The sequence below is a fragment of the Nuphar pumila genome, chromosome 4, assembly GCF_984573655.1.
Source record: "Nuphar pumila chromosome 4, dmNupPumi1.hap1.1, whole genome shotgun sequence".
NCBI lineage: Eukaryota > Viridiplantae > Streptophyta > Magnoliopsida > Nymphaeales > Nymphaeaceae > Nuphar > Nuphar pumila.
In genome coordinates this window covers 32621112-32640177 of record NC_143252.1, presented here as the reverse complement: position 1 = coordinate 32640177, position 19066 = coordinate 32621112, and the positions used below count along the sequence as shown (strand labels likewise).

At 36.7% G+C, this 19066-nt stretch overlaps 1 protein-coding gene across 1 annotated transcript; it reads left to right on the top strand.

Annotated features, from left to right (window-relative positions):
* Positions 1 to 2164: 2164 nt before the first annotated feature.
* LOC149839880 (uncharacterized) lies at positions 2165 to 8935 on the top strand. The gene is made up of 11 exons (XM_090002868.1): positions 2165 to 2438; positions 3303 to 3467; positions 4437 to 4577; positions 5105 to 5159; positions 5283 to 5341; positions 6434 to 6559; positions 7429 to 7560; positions 7649 to 7688; positions 7773 to 7948; positions 8248 to 8331; positions 8644 to 8935. Exons 1-11 carry the CDS (start codon positions 2316 to 2318, stop codon positions 8665 to 8667), a joined length of 1125 nt encoding a protein of 374 aa, XP_089858994.1. The 5' UTR covers positions 2165 to 2315; the 3' UTR covers positions 8668 to 8935.
* Positions 8936 to 19066: the final 10131 nt, after the last annotated feature.

The window sequence follows — 19066 nt, the reverse complement described above, 5'->3', positions numbered from 1 at the left end:
TATAATAGGAGGCAAATTTAGAATCTAGATTGGCGTAAACGGTCTAATTAGTATATGAAGCTAATGCAGTTTATGGAATCTCTGACCCAATTTCCAATTAAGATCCATAATTATTTTAATATAAAAATATTAAATTTTTTTTAGTACTAAACAGATTTTGGTTCATGTAATCCATATAGGACCTGAATATAAATTTCCTTATGGTTGGTCCGATTATGCTCGGTCTGAATCTGATACCATCACCTCAACGTCAGATCTGGGTTTGAACTCATAGGGTCGGATCCTTTCACACCCCTTGTGTCCAAGGGTTTCAAGTAGGGTCGGTAAACTAGCCGAACAAATCAAACAGGGCATGCTCCGACTCAGCTGGTTTACCAGTGGACCAAACTTGTGACTTAGTTTGTGCTCATGTTTAGTTAAGCCAAGCTTAAGCTAGTCTTGTCGCTAAACAAAGGTGAGTTGAGCATGCACTAGGTGGTTTAAAAAAATTCTATACTATTTATGCATAGAATATATATATATATATATATATATATATATATATATATATATATATATATATATATATATATATATATATATATATATAGGAAAATTGGGTTCCTGTAAAACTAATTTGGTGCTAAACTGCATGCTAAATGGGTTTTTCGGGCTTCTTCCATGCTTTTTATGCGGTTCGGGCCCATAAATGTGTTGGGCATGGTCGATTTTACTAAGAATCCATACCTGATCATGTGTTTTCGATGAAAAAAATAATGTTTGGAGCCTAAAAAATTTACAAAGATTTTGGACCGTTGATTTTTCAAACTTTATAAAAACCGACTAAAATAATTGAGGAGCTGATCCCTCTAAAATCAAAAGTACATAGATCACATCATTACAGTCAGAATTTAAACATAAAATCTAAAAAATACTAAAAATTCATTTAGTACTAAATTGGTTTAGCACGGGCCCATTACTCTCTCTCTACATATATATATATATATATATATATATATATAAAGAGAGAGTAATGGGTAGGTGCTAAACTCCTTTGATGTTAAACCGCATGCTAAATGGGTTTTTCAAGCTTTAATTTCTGACCCGACAGATGTGATCTATGTACTTGATTTTAAAGGAATAAGTTTTTGAAGCTTTTGATTCCAACACATATATTTTTATAAAGTTCAAAAAATCAATCTTTGTAATTTTTTGAAGCTCCAAACATTATTTTTTTCATCAAAAACACATTATTCAATTTTGGATCCTTAGTAAATCGACCATGCCCAACACATTTATAAGGCCGAAACCACGTAAAAACAACCCCATTTGACATGTGGTTTACCCCAAATGGGTTTAGCACCTACCCATTACTATATATATAGGAAAATGGGTCCGAGGTTATTTTATTTTATTTTTAAATTCTAACCTTACAGATATGATATATTTTCTTGATTTTATAGGGATCAACTCCTGAAGCATTTGATTCCAACACATGAATGGGTTTTTATAAAGTCCAGGTTCAGTATCGGATAATTATATCTGAGTTTAGAAGAAGGGGCGTAGCTAAAACAGTTAAAAAATATATATATATATTTTAAAAGCCCAATCCTAGCCCAGCCCTGATTCCATATGAAATAGATTTTTATCCAATTTTGTAGCCCATCCCAGTCCTAGCCCAGCCCTAACTGCAGCAAATAGTTTGATTTGTTCATATGAAATAGATTTTTATTAATAATTGTAGTCATTTTTTATTTTATCTAAAAAAAAATGAATCCTAGCTACGCCCTTATTTCGAAGGATTACATAAACCATACCTGGTCCATGCCGGATAAGATAATATTTTTTAGTAGCCCCAGTCTTAGACCCCCGCACTAAGGGAAGAGGGAGGATATATATATATATATATATATATATATATATATATATATATATATATATATATATATATATATATATATATATATATATATAGAGAGAGAGAGAGAGAGAGAGAGAGAGAGAGGCGCGGTCGCCTGCACCAATAAACGAACGATAGGGGAAGGAAACACTCTCTGATCCAGCCACGTGGCAGATCACCGCCCGGGGACGCAAACCTATTTATATTCCCTTCCTTCAAGCCTCTTCTTCCAGTCTGCTCTCTCTCTATCTCTGTCTGTCACTCTCTCTCTCATCGCCATGGAACCCTAGAACAGCAATCTTAACCTCTTTCGAAACCCTAATTCTGATCCTTGGGTCTGAAAGATTTCGATTCTCTGTCTGTTTCTCGCCGATATTCCTTCGATCTTTGATCGCGGAAGGAATTCCGATCGGGTTGCAGCCGGAGATCAGCGAGAATGGCGTCGTCGGCGTCTACCGCTTCTGTCTACCTCCACGTCGTGGAGGACGTCGTGAGCAAGATGCGGGATGAGTTCCTCAGTTCGGTCGCTGGCGAGGCCGCCCTCAGCGATTTGCAGGCGGTAATGGGCTCTTCTTTGCACTGTCCTCCATTTTCCGAAGTTTAGATTTTAAGGTTTGTTTTGTTTGCGCAATTTGATGGGATTGTGCGGTTTATGATGCAATTGGAATGAAGGCCTTGATGGAATCAGCGATGTTTTGGGTTCATCTAGGGTTTCTCCTTCTTGGATTAAATTTTATTTTCGGAATCAGTTGTCGATGATTACGTCTTATTGTTTTTTTGTTTGATTTGTGTGTGGATTGAAATTTTGATTTTCTTTTATTGTTAAATTTCTGGAGTTAAAGTGTAAGATCTTGAATCCGTTCTTTTTTCTAGTCTTCATTCTAGTGCGACTCACTGTCGTTTTTAATTTTCTCTTGGTTGTAATTGGATTATCTTTGATTACAAAGAAATGGATGGTGCTCGTCGATACTGTCATTGGTGTTTTGATTTTTCCTTCCTATTATTGCAGAATTTGGAGAATTGTATGTGGGAGCTAATATGTATTTCCTGATCATGTGGATTTGTGTCTTGCTTTTGTATGTGGGGGTTGTGATCTTCTTTGGCTTTTCTAGATATAAATACAATTGCTGTTAATGGGCTACTTTGCTTCATTCATTTTGGCTTTTGTGACACTTGGGGATTTTTGTTCTTATTTGTTTTGCTAATTCATGTGAATGGCCATTGCAACTGTATCATGGTCCGCTGTTTTAAAATTTAAAGAGAATGTTGATATCGTGATTTTAGAATTTCAGTACCGTGTGTTTATGAAATTACATCGAATCATCTTTGGTAGATTATGAATGTCACAACTCAATCTGGACTGTCACACTTGTATATATTCATGAAATTTGATTGTCTTGACTGATCTAATAAAAATTTTCAGCGTTGGGAGTTGAAAATGATGCAATGTGGGGTTGTACCTGCTGCAGCAGATAGAACAGCAGCTGTTAGAGCGACTGGTCCTATAACTCCTGTTCACGATCTTAATGTGCCGTATGAAGCAACCGAAGAGTATGAAACCCCGACTGCAGAGATGCTTTTTCCACCAGTAAGTCGTTGTCTTTATTAACTTACTTTCATCATGTCTGCATTGATTGAAGCATTTGCATATGTAGGAAGAAATGCTTATGTTTGGATGCATATGCATGCAAGTATGCATGGAAAGAGTAGTGTGCTTGCAATTTGGCAACTGCCTTCACTGTCATCTGTAATCAGAATTATGAAGTCTCATAAAAACTCACTTTTCTGTCTGTCCTATTCTCTATTTTATAAACAAAAAAATTTGTTTTTTCATCTAATTGAATACTCTTTTTTTTTTATTTACCCTTGTATTTATAGATGCACACTCTTCATGCTTCCTGGAAAGGGCTGGGTCTATACTTTTTTGGGAGAAGATTTTTGGATTGTCAAATTTTTATTGGATTTTCACCTCAAGTTTCATTTTCATTTTCTTTTTTATTTTTTTATCAATAACTTCCATGCGATCTAGTTGAGATAATTAGCAACTGTGGACCGGTACTAATGCCTAATGGTTCCTTTTCATTTAAATTGAGTTATTAGTAAATAAACACTATTTTATCGATTGTGTTAATAAGTCATGGTTCTTTTGTCTGCCTATGTTAGTTAGGCATATTGTGGCATAATAGGCTGTGCTTTTGCATTCCTTATGTTATTTTGCCAATGAATCTTAAATTTTGACATGTGGAGATCTTTAGTTTCCTTGGTGTAGTCTATAGGACAAGTGAACTTTCCATCTTAAAGCTCATTGGATTGTATTTATTTTCCATCTTATTGTAAGAACTTTAGTTCTTTGCATGTAAATTTGGAGTTCATGTAGTTTGGTGGAATCTTTTTGCTATTGCTTCTTTGGAAATATTCTCCTGATAATAAAAAATTCCTTTGCTAGTGTTCTCGAAAAAAAGGGAAAATCTTATGCATTGAGATGCTTAATTTGGTTTACAATATCTTTAATATTTGGTTGTGTAATGATTCTTTTTTGTCCTTTTACCCCTTCCAGACTCCAATGAGGACTCCACTAGCTGGAAACATCGAGCCAACAATGTACCAATATTTTGCTGCAAGCCCTAGTGATTTTGGTCCGGTTCATGATTCTGGGAGCAATGCTGATGCAAATAATGGGAAGCCTAGCCCATATATGGTATTCTAATAAACTCTGAGATTTTATCGTGCTATTTATGAGGACATGATTTTTTTTTGATGTGTTTGAGGAACATGACCTTGCACATAGAGAATAAATAAATCATAAGATTTTTCCAAGTCAGGAATATGGTTATTGAACTTGGAAAGGAAGGCCATAAATGAGCTAGGCACTGGATTATTGAGAGTATATAAAGAGCTTTCTGAAGTGTTCTTTTGATTTTAAACTGAATAGTTGCACAAGGATTTTACTTTTGTAGCCATATGTGCGGAATAGGTGTAATTTCTTCACATATAACATAAAAATCATGTGTATTTGATTGTGTTAAAATTTTCAGAAAATAAGGGGGCTTTCATGTTTTGGCAATTGGACATAGCCCTGATGCATGAGCAATGCTGCGTTAGATTTTACAACACGATTTGAAGGGCCACCATCAAAATTGTCTTGAAGACCTTAGTTGGTTTCGGGTTATTTAACTTTGGCTTGTATTGTATTATAAGTTTTCCCCTTTACCTTTCTTCTCGCAGCAGCCACCTTCTCCATGGATGAATCAACGGACTCCCAATGTAGATGTTAATATTGGTAAGTCTGACATGTTGCTGAAGTTTTATTTTTATACTTGGTAATATGTAATTTTATAGTGTAGATTAAGAATGTATGACTGTTAGCATGAGCAATGTATTTGATTATTAAATGTGTCCATAGCTTATGTTGAAGTGCGGGAGGAGGAGGAGCATGGGATCTCCCATCCGGCCATGACAAAGGTTGTTATTGCTATTTCTTTGATATGTTATTTTTGCTTATATATGCCAATATCATTGCTCCTTTAGTTATGAACCACTAGAGTGGCCATATTTCTATTCTAACTTATGTTGATGGTAGATTCATGCAAGGATAATGCTATACTTGTCACACTATCTCATGTCTCTTTTTATTTTTATATATTTCATGCTTTTGATATGTGAAACCAATTAGAGCAAACTCTTGTAGTGCTTGAGTAGCATTTTAAATGATTGTAATAGGGCAAGAAAAATTTTCAATATTGCTTAGTTGCTGTGCTTTTCCAGCTAAATTGCAGCCCATTTTCTCACGAAAGTCCTTGGACTTGTGCTTGTCTTCTGCAGCCTGCGGCTTTGAATTACAGTGGTACAAGGAAGCTTAATGTATATCCACTGTCTTAGAAGGGTTGACTTATCATTCGAATGTGTTCACCTGAGTCATGTGAAACAGGCTCAAGAATGGTTAAGTTGTTATAGTAGCTTATGGGAGGCGTCAGGTGCTTGAATTTGTGAAAGTTTATGTTGTAACAAGTGTGACTAGGCATCCTCTAGCTGATTTCTGCAGCCTAGGTGATGCTCATTCAGTCGTGACAAATTATATGAGGGCCTAGTTGTCATTGCAAGTTATGCAAGGGATTAATTGATTTTCCCTTTTCCTTTTTACGTTTTTATGCATTGTGATTCTAGGTGATGGTTAAGTGAGCTGGAGGTTTAGCCTAGGCAGTCTACGGGTTTCTGAGTGCTTTTGTCTGAATAGGTGGAAACTGGTATTGTTGTCTAAAGTCTAAACAGCTAAAGACCAATTATAGCATTAGACAAAAGAGGTGAACAACGACAACTATGAAACTGTGATCTCTTAGCCTTGTCTGTGAAGCTTTGCCGCTCTGCACCTATATTTATTTATCTATTTTTTCAGGAACATATTTGCTGTTGGTCATCTAATCTAATTATATTGAGAAAGTAATGGTGATTTTCTGGCATGTTTTGGGTATTTTAGCAATGAAATGTTTTCTTTGTTCTAAAAGAAATGCCGACAATGGTTATTCAAGACCTTGATTTGTGTGTTCTTATTCGTAGAACTTCTTCATGATGAATGGTGTCAAGCGAAAACGAGAAGATTATGCTCCACAATTTCATCCTGGTGGATATATTCCTCAACAAGATGGAGCTGGTGATGTTGGACCTGATTCCTTTCTTCTGAATGTGCGTCCCCAACCCTCTTTGTTTCATGATGAACGAATTACCACAGCAGAAATCAGAATGATTTCAAATTGCTGGACATGAGTTGCTGGTTATGTTGGCCACTCTGCTGTGCAACTTTTACTGTTTTGAAGTATATGTTGCATTTGGATTTGCATGATGCCCATTTTGGTTTTGATCACCAATATTAGCTGAATCCTATTGAACTTTTTCTCACCTACAAAAATGCTGGCAGAGGCTGGATTTTGTCATCTAAAATCTTAATTTGATTTTTCGTTTGTTCTAGGGTGCAGAATGTATAATTTTGGCTATTTGATTTTGTGAATGATTTTCTTCATAATTTTTTATGTTTCTGAAATGTACTGTGGATGATGATGAAGCCTTATCCTGGCTACATGGGGCCAGCAAGAATGAGGATTCTCCATTTAACAATAGTTCATCCTTCCATAACTATGATAGCTAGGTTGTAAATGAACATCTACAGAATTTGTCGTTACTTCAAATGCTCATTGGCTGAAGATGATGTGTTTCATTTCCATTCATGATTGTTAAGTACTTTTCACCATTTAGGGTGTGACAATCTTACCTTGTGTTCATGTCTGAATCTTGGATTGATGTCCTCCAAACCGTTTTTGGTTTCTCTGATTAACCACATCTTTTATTGTCCATGGTAACACCTTTGGTCTGAATCTGGCATGGTGAGTCCATCATTTACTGTATATGGACTTTGAATGATTTTGGAATTTACACTTGAGTAGCATACACTTTCAGACAATTGTCTATAGAATCGTTAGTTCTGCTTACCTTTATTGCTTAATATGTTTGGTTTACATCCAAAACATGAATTATTTCTCAGACACTGGGCTTTTCAGGCCAGTCAAGGTGCAGCTTCACTGACTGATATGCACAAAGGAGTTGCAGAAGCAAGGATGCAACTAATTCAAGACGGGACAAACGGTATCACTATCCCGCAGCAAGATGGATTTCATAATGATTATGAAGATGTAAGCACTAACCTAAAGACTGTGCTAGTTGATTTTGGTTATTCTTGCTTGCACCTTGTTAAGCTGTTCTGTTTGCCTTCTGGTGAAGGGCTTTGTCAATGAAGACTACAATACTCCAACAGACCATGGTAAATTCCAAACTAGACTTATAGGTACTTTAAATACATGGCTCAAACCTTTGCAAACTCATCCTGCTACTTTTCTTCATGCAGATTTGCATGCCACCCATGGTACCCCCATACCAGGTCCAAGTGGAACTGATGTTGGTGATGATGATGATGATGATGAACCACCTTTAAATGAGGATGACGATGATGACATTGATGAATTTGAGCAGGGAGCGGAGAATCCTGACACACATCATTTAGTTCTCTCACAGTTTGAAAAGGTACTTATGGAAGATTCCAAATATCAGATGGGTGACTTGACTCGGTTGCTCGGGACTTCATGCATTCATGACTTTGAACCAAGAGAATTGTGAAATCAATACAGTTGGTAATGAATGCCAAGGAATATGACCATCCGCTTGGACTTGATCTGAGTTGCTTTGAGACTTGGATATGAGCTCAGTGCAATGTCCTCAAAATTGACAAAATTGTCCATCTTCCATTTGTCTGGACTCTGAACTCTGATTGAACTGCATGGCTTGATGTTTGGACTCTTAAGGATGATTTGTTTTGCTTGTAGGTGACCCGAACCAAAAACAGATGGAAGTGCATGCTTAAGTGTGGTATAATGCATCTCAACAACAAGGACATCCTTTTCAGCAAGGTTAGTTTTCGATTTTTTTGAAAACTAGCTATCTGATTGTTGCTTGAGGATATTTTCTGGCAAGGTATTCTATAATAAAGCAAGTTTGATTTATTTTCACTAAATTTTTATGTGCCATTGCACATATAATTAGTGTTTGGGCAATCAACTAGCAGTAACACTTTCCCTTAAAAACCAGGAAAAACATGGATCTCTGCATTGTAGTCTGAGCAATATTAACATAGTCTCGATGCTTCTTTGTTTTGTTTGCGGGTTTGTTTGTTTGTGGCCTGGCGAGTCTTCTTCATCCTCTTTAATGGAACTTTTGTGTAGGCAAGTGGAGAATTTGAGTTCTGAAGTTCGAAACAGAGTACATCAGCTGGTTTATTCTTCCTTTCTTGGTTGAAGAAATGGCTGTCCGGCAAGATTTCAAACTAGCAAACTGAACAATTGCCTGCTGCAACCATCCACGCGCACCACTTCTCCCCATCCCTTTTTCCTTTTTTCCATGTACAAATAGATGATTGCAACTTTTCATTGCTGTAAATTATTCTGAGAGAGAGAGAGAGAGAGGTTGTGCGGGTAGTAATCCAGATGTTGGAAATCAAGAGAACGTTACACCCAAGTGTTTTTTTTTTCTTGATGTGATTTTTCTGTGCCTGTTTCCTGAATAGATGGTGCAGATGAGTGCGAAGACTAAACATGCTTCACACCTTTTTAATTTTATAAGAATTGTTTAGAGTAGATCCGTTACTGTTATAAGAATTGCGGTTCTTTGGATTCTCAAGGTGGTGGTGCATCTCAGACGAGAGCAGATCAGGTGATTTGTCAAATCATCGTCACCACCGTTTCATTGTGGTGACAAAGTCACCTTTATAACTCTCAATGTGATGTCATCAAATACTTTTTGGTGGTCCCCACAACTTGCACAATAGGCCGTTGGATTGCCGCGTTGAATGGTGGAAATGTCAGATCACTTTTCCAAAGTGATTTGATATATCACCTGATCTACTCGTTACTTGGTCGGTCCTAGTTGAGTCGGTGAAATCATTGTGAAAGAATGCTGTTTGGATGTGATCGGCAGGGCCACTCCTGCAGTTATGTAAACGGTTAGACTAACGGGATGTTGGCTAAACATATTTGAATTCGGATTTGGATGGTGAAAAGTTCGTGCAAGATCCATATTTTTACATGTAAATGGATTCATATATCCATCAAATTCCGATATTTGTTGGATTTGGTAGCAAAAAATCAAAACCATATTTACATCCAATTGTAATCGGATATGATTGACTTACTAAATGTAACTAAACGGAAGTGAATTTAGTCAAGATATTTCAAAACATCCTATTCATTGGCATCCCTGCCTTTATATCTTGCTAAATAAGTCAAAGACGTAATTTTGCTGCTGTTTCCAAACCCTAAATATAAATTATATTCGACTTGCAAAAGGGTGTAAAACTGGGAGGGCCAGGGCCTTCTAAGTACGCCTTACATGTGTTGATGCTTACAATGATTAGTAGTATCTAATAATCACAGCATTACCGTGTTATCATGTCCTTTATTTACTATTTTTTAAGATGGTATTTGAATTTCATGTTCTAAAACATTTGTCAAATGTCTCGTGATCTGGGATTTCTCTCGTTGAGAAACTTGGAAATATCGGGTATATAAAATTTAGAAATTATAGGAAATGCATAGAATTTAAAGTTATAAAAGCTACAAAAACTAAAAGGTGCTACTGTTCAGATAAAATTGTGATATGTATAAACAAAAACGAATCCCACCGGCGAGGTGGTATCCCAAGTGGTAAGCGAGGTCCTGTGTCTCAAGCTGAAGGCCTAGGATCGAACCCCTCTGCCACATGGGGCGGCTGTTGTTCTGGTAGGGGTCTGCCTAACCCCAGCTTGCCTTTAAAAAAAATGAATCTCGGACGAAAAAGCAGAATAAATTGGTTTGGTAAGTGCTGTTAAAACCATGGTTTTCAGGAAAGGAAATGAATACGAGAAGTGATGTGAAGCGGAAAGAGGGAAGCTGAATATGGTTGTGATGCTATTATGTAAGCATATGAAAATATGAAAAGGAAATGCATAGGAAGCAAATAAGAAATGGCATGAACGCAAGTATATAAGGCCAACACATAAGTTTGCTATAAAAAAATAATCTTTTTTAATATAAAAATATAAGAACTTAGGAGAAAGCGAGTGGGAAGTGAGAGGAAAACAACATTAAGGGAGCAATTTCAGAAACGAAGAAATGGAGGCTTCTTACCAGAGAGAATCACATTTTTCATATTTCTGAAGTGGTTTTCCCAAAGTTTTTCCTCCTTTCGATGAAGCCAAGGGTTATTCACTTCGGAAATGAGCTTCTTCATGTAGCAAGAAGCTTCTGGTAACTATGGTTAAAACCAATGTTGTCAGTATCAGTATCGGCCCTGAATCATTTGGCCAACAGACACACTTCCATTATCAATGAAAATTGTGACATTTGTCATATGGCCAAACAGACACGCTTGCCGCTTCCAAATAGTACTATCTCTACTTCGACTCCTTTTCAACTCATTCATTGTGACATATGGGGAAGTTATCAAACTCCCTCATTAACGGGAGCTCATTTTTTTCTTAGCATCATAGATGATTATACCCGTTGTACTTGGGTTTTTCTCATGCGCCATAAATCTGAGACTTGTAGCTTACTAAATTTTTTTATGAATATGGTTTATAATCAATTTGAGGCCAGAATTTTTAAGTTACAGCCTGACAATAGCTTGAAATTCTTCTCTAAGAAAATTATAAGTTACTTGGATGAAAAGGGCATTACACGATAACATAGTTGCGTGGCTACTCCCCAACAAAATGGGGGTAGTGGAACGCAAACACAACGATCTATTAAATGTTGCGCGTGCCCTTAGATTTCAAGGAAAGTTGCCTCTAAAGTTTTGGGGAGGAATGCATTTTAACCGATGCCTATTTAATAAATAGACTACCCTCTAAGCCTTTGTTGGAAAAAAATTTATATAAAGTTTTGCACGATAAGCCACCCAATTATGCACATTTGAGAGTTTTCGATTACCTATGTTATTCCCATAATATCAAATATGAGCATAAATTTGACAAAAGAGCTAGAAAATGCATTTTTATTGGTTACCCATATGGACAAACTGGGTATCAAGTTTATGATTTAGAAACTCATGAAATTTTCACAAGCCGTGATGTTCAATTTTATGAGAATGATTTTCTCTTTACAAATAAAACTCCCAATAATGAGCCGGAGTTGGTACTTCCCCTACCAATTCACGACAATTGTGACAATCCATTGCCCCTATTTGAGCCAATCCAAGATTCACCCGACACTTTATCGTCCTAGTCCAATTCCCAGGAGATATCCATTCATGACCCACATGAGCTTGTTCTTCAAAGATCTGCCAGGAATTGGTCTCAGCCACCTCATCTTAAGGAGTATTTATGTTATGCCGCAAGCCCCATCCTCCAATCCGATGCACATGAGGCAAACCTTAAAACACGCCATCCCCTTTCAACCTTCTTTAGTTATGAGTCATTTTCTAGCCCATACCATGCTTTTCTTATAGCCATTACCCATAATCTAGAACCTAAAACATATGATCAAACTATAAAACACGCTCATTTACAAGATGCTATGCGGACTGAGATCAAGGCATTAGAAGATAACAACACTTAATCATTGGTACCACTCCTAGAAGGAAAACAACCCATTGGTTGCAAATGGGTATACAAGGTCAAGCATAAATCTGATGGCAGCATTGAACAATACAAGGCTCATCTTGTGGCAAAGGGGTACACCCAAATCGAAGGCCTTTACTATAATGAAACGTTTGCCCCTGTCATTAAAGTGGTCACAGTTCGGTGTTTACTCGCCCTTGCCACCATCAAGAACTGGCACATATACCAAGTTGATGTCAACAACGCCTTCCTATATGGTGACTTAAATAACAAGGTTTATATGGTTTTGCCATCAGGTTTTTCTCGATAGGAGGAGAATCTAGTATGCCGCCTTAACAAGTTTATATATGAGCCAAAACAATCCTGCAGAAATTGGTTTTCAAAATTAATTTCTTATTTGATGAGAGAAGGATTCCACCAATCAAAGGTCGACTATTCTCTTTTCTCCAAAATTGATGCGAATGGGAGCATTTTTATCCTCCTATACGTGGATGATATCATTATTGTTGGGAATCATCTTGGCCACATCAAAAAGCTGAAGGATAATCTCAATACAACGTTTTGCCTCAAAGATCTAGGACCCATTCGTTACTTTTTGGGAGTTGAAGTTGCTAGATCGAAACAAGTTTTTTTTCTCTCACAGCGCAAGTATGCATTAGACATTTTGAATGATACTGGTAACCTTGGGTCAAAACTCGCCAATCTACCTATAGATCCATGTCTTAAGTTACTCAACGATCATGATGATCCACTCCACGATCCATCCATATATCGCCGCCTTGTTGACTGCCTCATTTATTCAACCATCACAAGGCCTGACATCACTTATCCTGTGCACGTTCTCAGCCAACTTATGTATGATCCATGATTACCACACCTTCAGGCTGCACAAAAACTGCTTCGCTATATCAAAGGGACACCCAGACAAGGCATTTTGTTATCTTCTCAAAGTCCAATCCAACTATCGGATATTGTGATGCAGACTGAGTTGCATATCCTATGACTCACAAATCAGTTTCAGGCTATTGCATATTCTTTGGGAGCAGCCCCATCTCATGGAAGACTAAAAAGCAACCCACAGTGTCCCATTCATCCGCAAAAGCCGAATATTGATCCATGGCTCATGCCACATGCGAGTTAACTTGGATCAAATATTTATTACATGATTTCGAACGACTAAAAAGCAAGTTGGGCCTTGTCAATCCTCACGCTCCAACTTGAGGGGGAGTCTTAGCATATATAACACTCAGGGAAATCCGAAACTGCTCATTATTCACGAATCTCCTCAACGACCTTTATTTTTTTGTTGGTTGTGTGTACATTTGGTATCTTTTCCATTCTTATCCGTTATTACATTCAAGGAAACAATAACTTTATTTTTTCTATTTAACATGTAATCAATTTGTGATGAATAAAAAGAAAATACATAAAAGAATTCCCCATCATCTCTTGCTTTCATTCTTCTATTGCCATTTTCACACATACATTGCATTACCTCTTCTTTTTTGTACTCTTGCATTAGTTACCAAGATGAGAAATGGACATGGAAAATGATGCATGAAGCTAAAACACAGAAACCAATGTTAAAAAGTAGTATCAAATGAGAAGCTTCATTAGTTTTAGAATCATGTGAAAAGTGAAGAAAATGAGGAGGAAATGATTGGAAAACAAGAGGGAAGTGAATGAGAAGAGAAAAATAATGAATATTAACATGAAAAAAACAAACAAGAGAGAAGCAATAAGAATTGAGTGGATAGCAAAAGGGAAGTGAGGGGGTAGCGAATTGAAAAGTGAGTGGGAACCATGTTTCCTATAATATAGGAAATGTGCCTTCCTTCAATGAAAAGTGATTTTCCCACGCTTCTTGTAGTTGTGCAGTTACATCATGCCTATTTTTAAATAACTTAAAAAATTCACTAGGCTTTTCATATCTTCCTTCTCTCTTTTTTTGAAAGAAAATATCTTCCTTATCTCGATTGAATTGTTTGGTAAGGAGAGCTATCAATCATTTATTAATATAGTAATGGGTCAAGAGTTTGGTGAAAACCTTTTATTGTGCTTAACTAGTATAAAATTGATACCTAAAACTTGGTTGTCAGTATAAAGTGTGAAGGTTGCATCAGTAGGTTACCAGGATCCAACAACTTCACAATTCTTTTTCTATTGCTCTATGCTTTGGTTGCATACCCATATTCTTGCCTACAATCCTAGAGAGAGAAAACATAAACCATGACCCACAAAGAAAGATCATGTTGCTCTGGTAGCTATTGTGATTTCAGCTTCCCCAGTCCATCCATTTCTCCTTTTGCTTCCCCTGAAGCTTCCCTCTCTAGTCGTTGGGAATTCCCTTCATGTTCACCTAATGCCCACTGCCACCATGGCCTTTATAAACCATCATCATCTCTTCCTTATAGTTGTCTAGTATCTGCCCTCAAGAAAGGAGGTCAGATACACACTATAGCCATAGATGAATCAGGGCTTGTTTATGTTGGGTCTGAGTCGTCATCCCGTCATGGTTTAGAAGCTACCAATGTTCATAGAGCAAGCAAAGCTAAAGTCAAGCTCAGGAGTGGTCAAAGCCCTTGTCATATCCCCAGAAGATCACTTGGTACAATGCACATGTAGATCACAAGATAAGAATATGGTCCGTCTGGAGAAACCACATAAATGGCCCCATACAACATGATAAAAGGGCACCTTGCCATCCTTGTGGGACTCTTTGAGAGGCTCTAAGGCCATAAAGCATATAGATGTGGTGGCAAGCCTTGCATATAATTCAAACAGTGTTATGCTTCTTTGGACAGAACAATTAAGGTGTGGAGGGATTGTGATATGAAGCACTTGGAGACAATCAAAGGGCATCAAGAGGTTGTCAATTCCGTTGTTGTTGGCCCTCATGGCCTGCTCTTTAGTGGGTCGAATGACATCAACATTAAGATATGGAGGAGGAGACCAGGTGATGTCTGCCATCGTGGGCTTGTTATGAACCTGAACATGATGTGTTCACCTGTGAAAGTGTTGGCCATAAGTAAAAAGAACTATGGAGTATATGTTGGTTGCACAAATGGATATGTTCACTATTGGATGAAAGAGGAGGATTGTGATCATGTGGACCACTATGGGATTCTTAGAGGGCACAACTTATATGTTCTATGTATAGAACAATTGTTGAGAGAATTGTGATTAGTGGGTTTGCTGATATGAGTGTGAGGGTTTGGAGGAGGGAGGGTGAAGGGGAGGGAACTCATAGTTGTATTGCTATTTTGAATGGTCATGTTGGGCTTGTAAGGGTTGTTGCTGCAAGAATGGGGGATGCGGATGGGTGTTTGTTGTACAGTGGGAGTGTGGAAGGCACAATCAAGGAATGGTGGGTGTGGACCAAGTGTTGTTGTTTCAATGGTTGCAGCAGGTGGGAGGGGTACATGGGAGAAGTGTACTTTGAACTTCCATGTGCTTCACATCACCATGACCAATAATGGTAATTAAACTTTTCTGATCGACAAGTTTAGAATGTTGCACTATTGTAAAGAAATCAAATATCATTCCTCTGATTTTCAAATGAATGTGTTATGGTCTTTGTATTAGACGTAACTTTCCAACTTTAACGCTGATACAAAAATATTCCATCTTTTGATTGCCAACAATTTATCTAATGCTTCTTAATGCTATTATTCAGGTTTTATTAGTAGTTAAAACCAAGGTTGCTAGAAAGGAAAACAAAAATGGAAACGAGGTTTTTCAGGTGCATGTGAAACAGGAAATGAATTGAGAAATGAAATAGAAATGAATTGGGAAACATTTAACGAGAAGAAAAAACTTACCAAACATGTTTTTCAAATACAAGAAATGCATGGAAACAGAGTTTCCCATTTTTTTTGGTGTTTCCCACACGTTTATAAAATAATGTTTCCCATTTCAGAAACTATTTACTATAAAATGTGTTTCCCATGCTCCTAGAGCATTTTCGGTAACCCTGGTTAAAACATATGCCTGTAAACTCATATACATGATTTTGCTATATATCACTTTGTCCCAACTTTTTTTTTAGTCCAATGTTAGGGTGTGTTTGCCTGCTGTGGTAAGGAGGGGCTTTCCAGTTTCCACATAAACACACTTAGAACAAGGCATTTCCATGGGGCCCACCATGTCAATGCAAACATGGCACTGTCTTTTTCCCTTTTGTGGAATTTTTAGTTTGCTTTCTATAGGATAAGGCTCCATAGCATCACCTCCCATGAAGCCTTCGTATGTGGCAGGCAAACATGCCTTTAGGAGGTGTTTTATCTGAGGGAAAAAGTTGTTGGGTCTCTTCCAAAAAACAAGAAGAATAACCTGCCACCAATGCAAAAAGCCAAGAAGTTTTTCTTCCCTATTTGATAGGGTGTATTGAAGCTTTTAACTTTGTCAAACTCTCCCTTAGGGCATGTTTGAAAGCGAGAAAATGATAAAAAAAATGCAAGAAAGAAAAAATGGCAACTTTTTTGCTCATTCCTAACGAAAGAAATTTTTTGAAAAAAAGTGTTTCTAAAAAGTGTTATTTTTTATCTAAAAAATTCCCCAATCTTGGAGGATGCAGAGGAATTTTTCCTCAAAAATTATTTTTGCATTAGAGCAACCATTCACCTACAACACATTTCATCCAACAGAATGCAACAAGAAAAGCTTCCTCCATCTTCATCATCCTACCTTACCTTGCTTGGTTATACTCAACCTTACCTTGCTTGCTCTTTCCTGGTTCATACTTGTTGAATTTGACGTTCCCATGCTTGTTCTCATTCTTACCTTGTTTGATTTCAATCTTAACTTGCAATGCAATCTTACCTTGTTTGGTTTTCAATTCTAACTCTTTCTGATTTGGAGTTCTCATCTTTCCTTCAAGAGAATGATTCAAGATTGAATCAAGGTGTTGACCTGGATATTTATCAAGATGATGTTCACCTAGATCTAGATTAATATCATTCTTATCACAAGTTTGTGTGTAATGCAATCGATCACCAACTGCCATAAATTAGCTCTCACCATGCGACGACTAATAGGAAGGCCAAGATGAGTAAGAGGAAGGGTACTAGAAGGGCAACCGAAAATATTATGTGCGATTTCTTCAGAAAGAGGGTCAACATTGAAGATGAGAACAATAAAATTCTTTTCATTATTCAATATTCCTAAGAGGATAGAAAACAGTTTGAGGATAAAAGCCAATCATGTCATTTATGCCAAATGGGGGATTTCGAAAATCATCAAGTCTTCTGCATATTGCAAATTAATAAAGTTATGGTAAAAAAAGTGAAGAGGTTAGATGAAACTACATTCCACTATATGACATGATAGTTGTAATTCCTTTGACAATGATATTGATATGATCTTCACGATTGGGGTATGTGCTCCAAGTTCATGTTGTTGCTCATGGTTACAGCTAGGTTGGAAATGCAGTTTACGAAGGCATCAAGGTCGTGTGGTGCTAGAGGAAGGTGTTGGCTTGTTGTGTAGAGGATTGGGGAAAGTAGGCTAGACATGAGAGTTAGAGGCAAAGAGAGAGAAAGCTATAGGGAAAGAAAGGAAGATAGGAGAAATACATGAGAGATGGGATGAAAAATTAGGGAAGGCTTAGGAGGTAGAAGGGAATTATGGAAAAAGAGGGATAAGAAAACTAAGGAGGGTGTAAATTAGGAAGGGGGAAAGAGATCTTGGGATTTGGATTTGAAAAGTGGAGAAGAGGGGGGTGCATGAATTTGAATGGAAGAAGGGAAAGGGTGTATCTATTCAAGGGAGACTTGAATAACCAAATTAGTAGGTATATTTTGAGAATAATAACTCAAATTCTGAAAATAAAAATCAATTGCATGCCTTTTTTAGCCCCATGCAAGTCTTTTTATAGACCTTGGGGAAAACATTTACACCGGAGGAGGCGATGGTCCAAGAAAAAGATCAAAATGTCTTTTTAAGAGTATTTTTCTTATCTAGAAGACTATAATGCCCTTCAAGGAGAATTTTGCCTCCCCATCTAAGAATATGATTTTCAATCATATTGGCCATCTAGAAGGATCACATTTATGGGAGTTAACCAACATTTGAACTTCTACTATAATTATATTATACATATTATTTGTATGACCAATTCTCTTAGTCTTTAGTGACTGAATTTTAATAAAACTTTTATAATTAAACCTTATGTCATTTAATTAACCCAAGTAAAAACTTTGGTGAGAATTTTCAAACCCTAAAACTTTGGTGTGCACATGGATTACACCCAAAATGTTTAGGGGTATTTAAAAATTTCAATTTTTTTCTTATTTTTTGATATTGTAGGTTGGATAAAGATAGGCTCGGCAAGCTCGAGCATAAAGGACCAGACTCGTTCTAATGGTTCAATTAGGATGTGCCTTAATGGAGTGCTCGAGGTTATATGAACTAGATCAGATACAATCAAATCATATTAGACTTGAATGGACTCAATTGGGGCAGTTTGATCTAGTTGGACCAAACATAATCCAAGCACTGAGGATTAGAACTTCTTTTCTTAAAATTAGTTATACTGTGTCAAATCCCTATATATATTGGTTGGTTTAAATCAATAATAGTTAATCTTGATTGATTGACTCAAGTCAATGATAATTTAATCTTGACTGAATGAGTTAGATCTTATGTGTTTGTCCATGTGATTTAGAAATTGAAAATCTTGGCTCAAACTTATGCAATAGATATTAGGATTCAATCAAGATACTTACCCACGAGTAAGTTTGAAGATGACTCCGGATAAACATGATGGAAGTAAAGAATGTTTTTACTTACCTATGTGCTTTGAATAACTTTGGTTTAACTTTTATATTGAATCAAAGAGTATCATGTTGGATGAGGATCTATATTGGCAGTATGTGATCCAGGATTGTTTTATGACATTATATATTTTGTTGAATATACTATATTGGTATTTTGTTTTGAGCATATTTATTTGTAAATTTTGACTTGAATTATAGTCGAATCATGGTAACCCATAATTAAGCATATGGATAAACTTGATATAGAATCAATTCAGATTCATTGAATTATTTAATTTT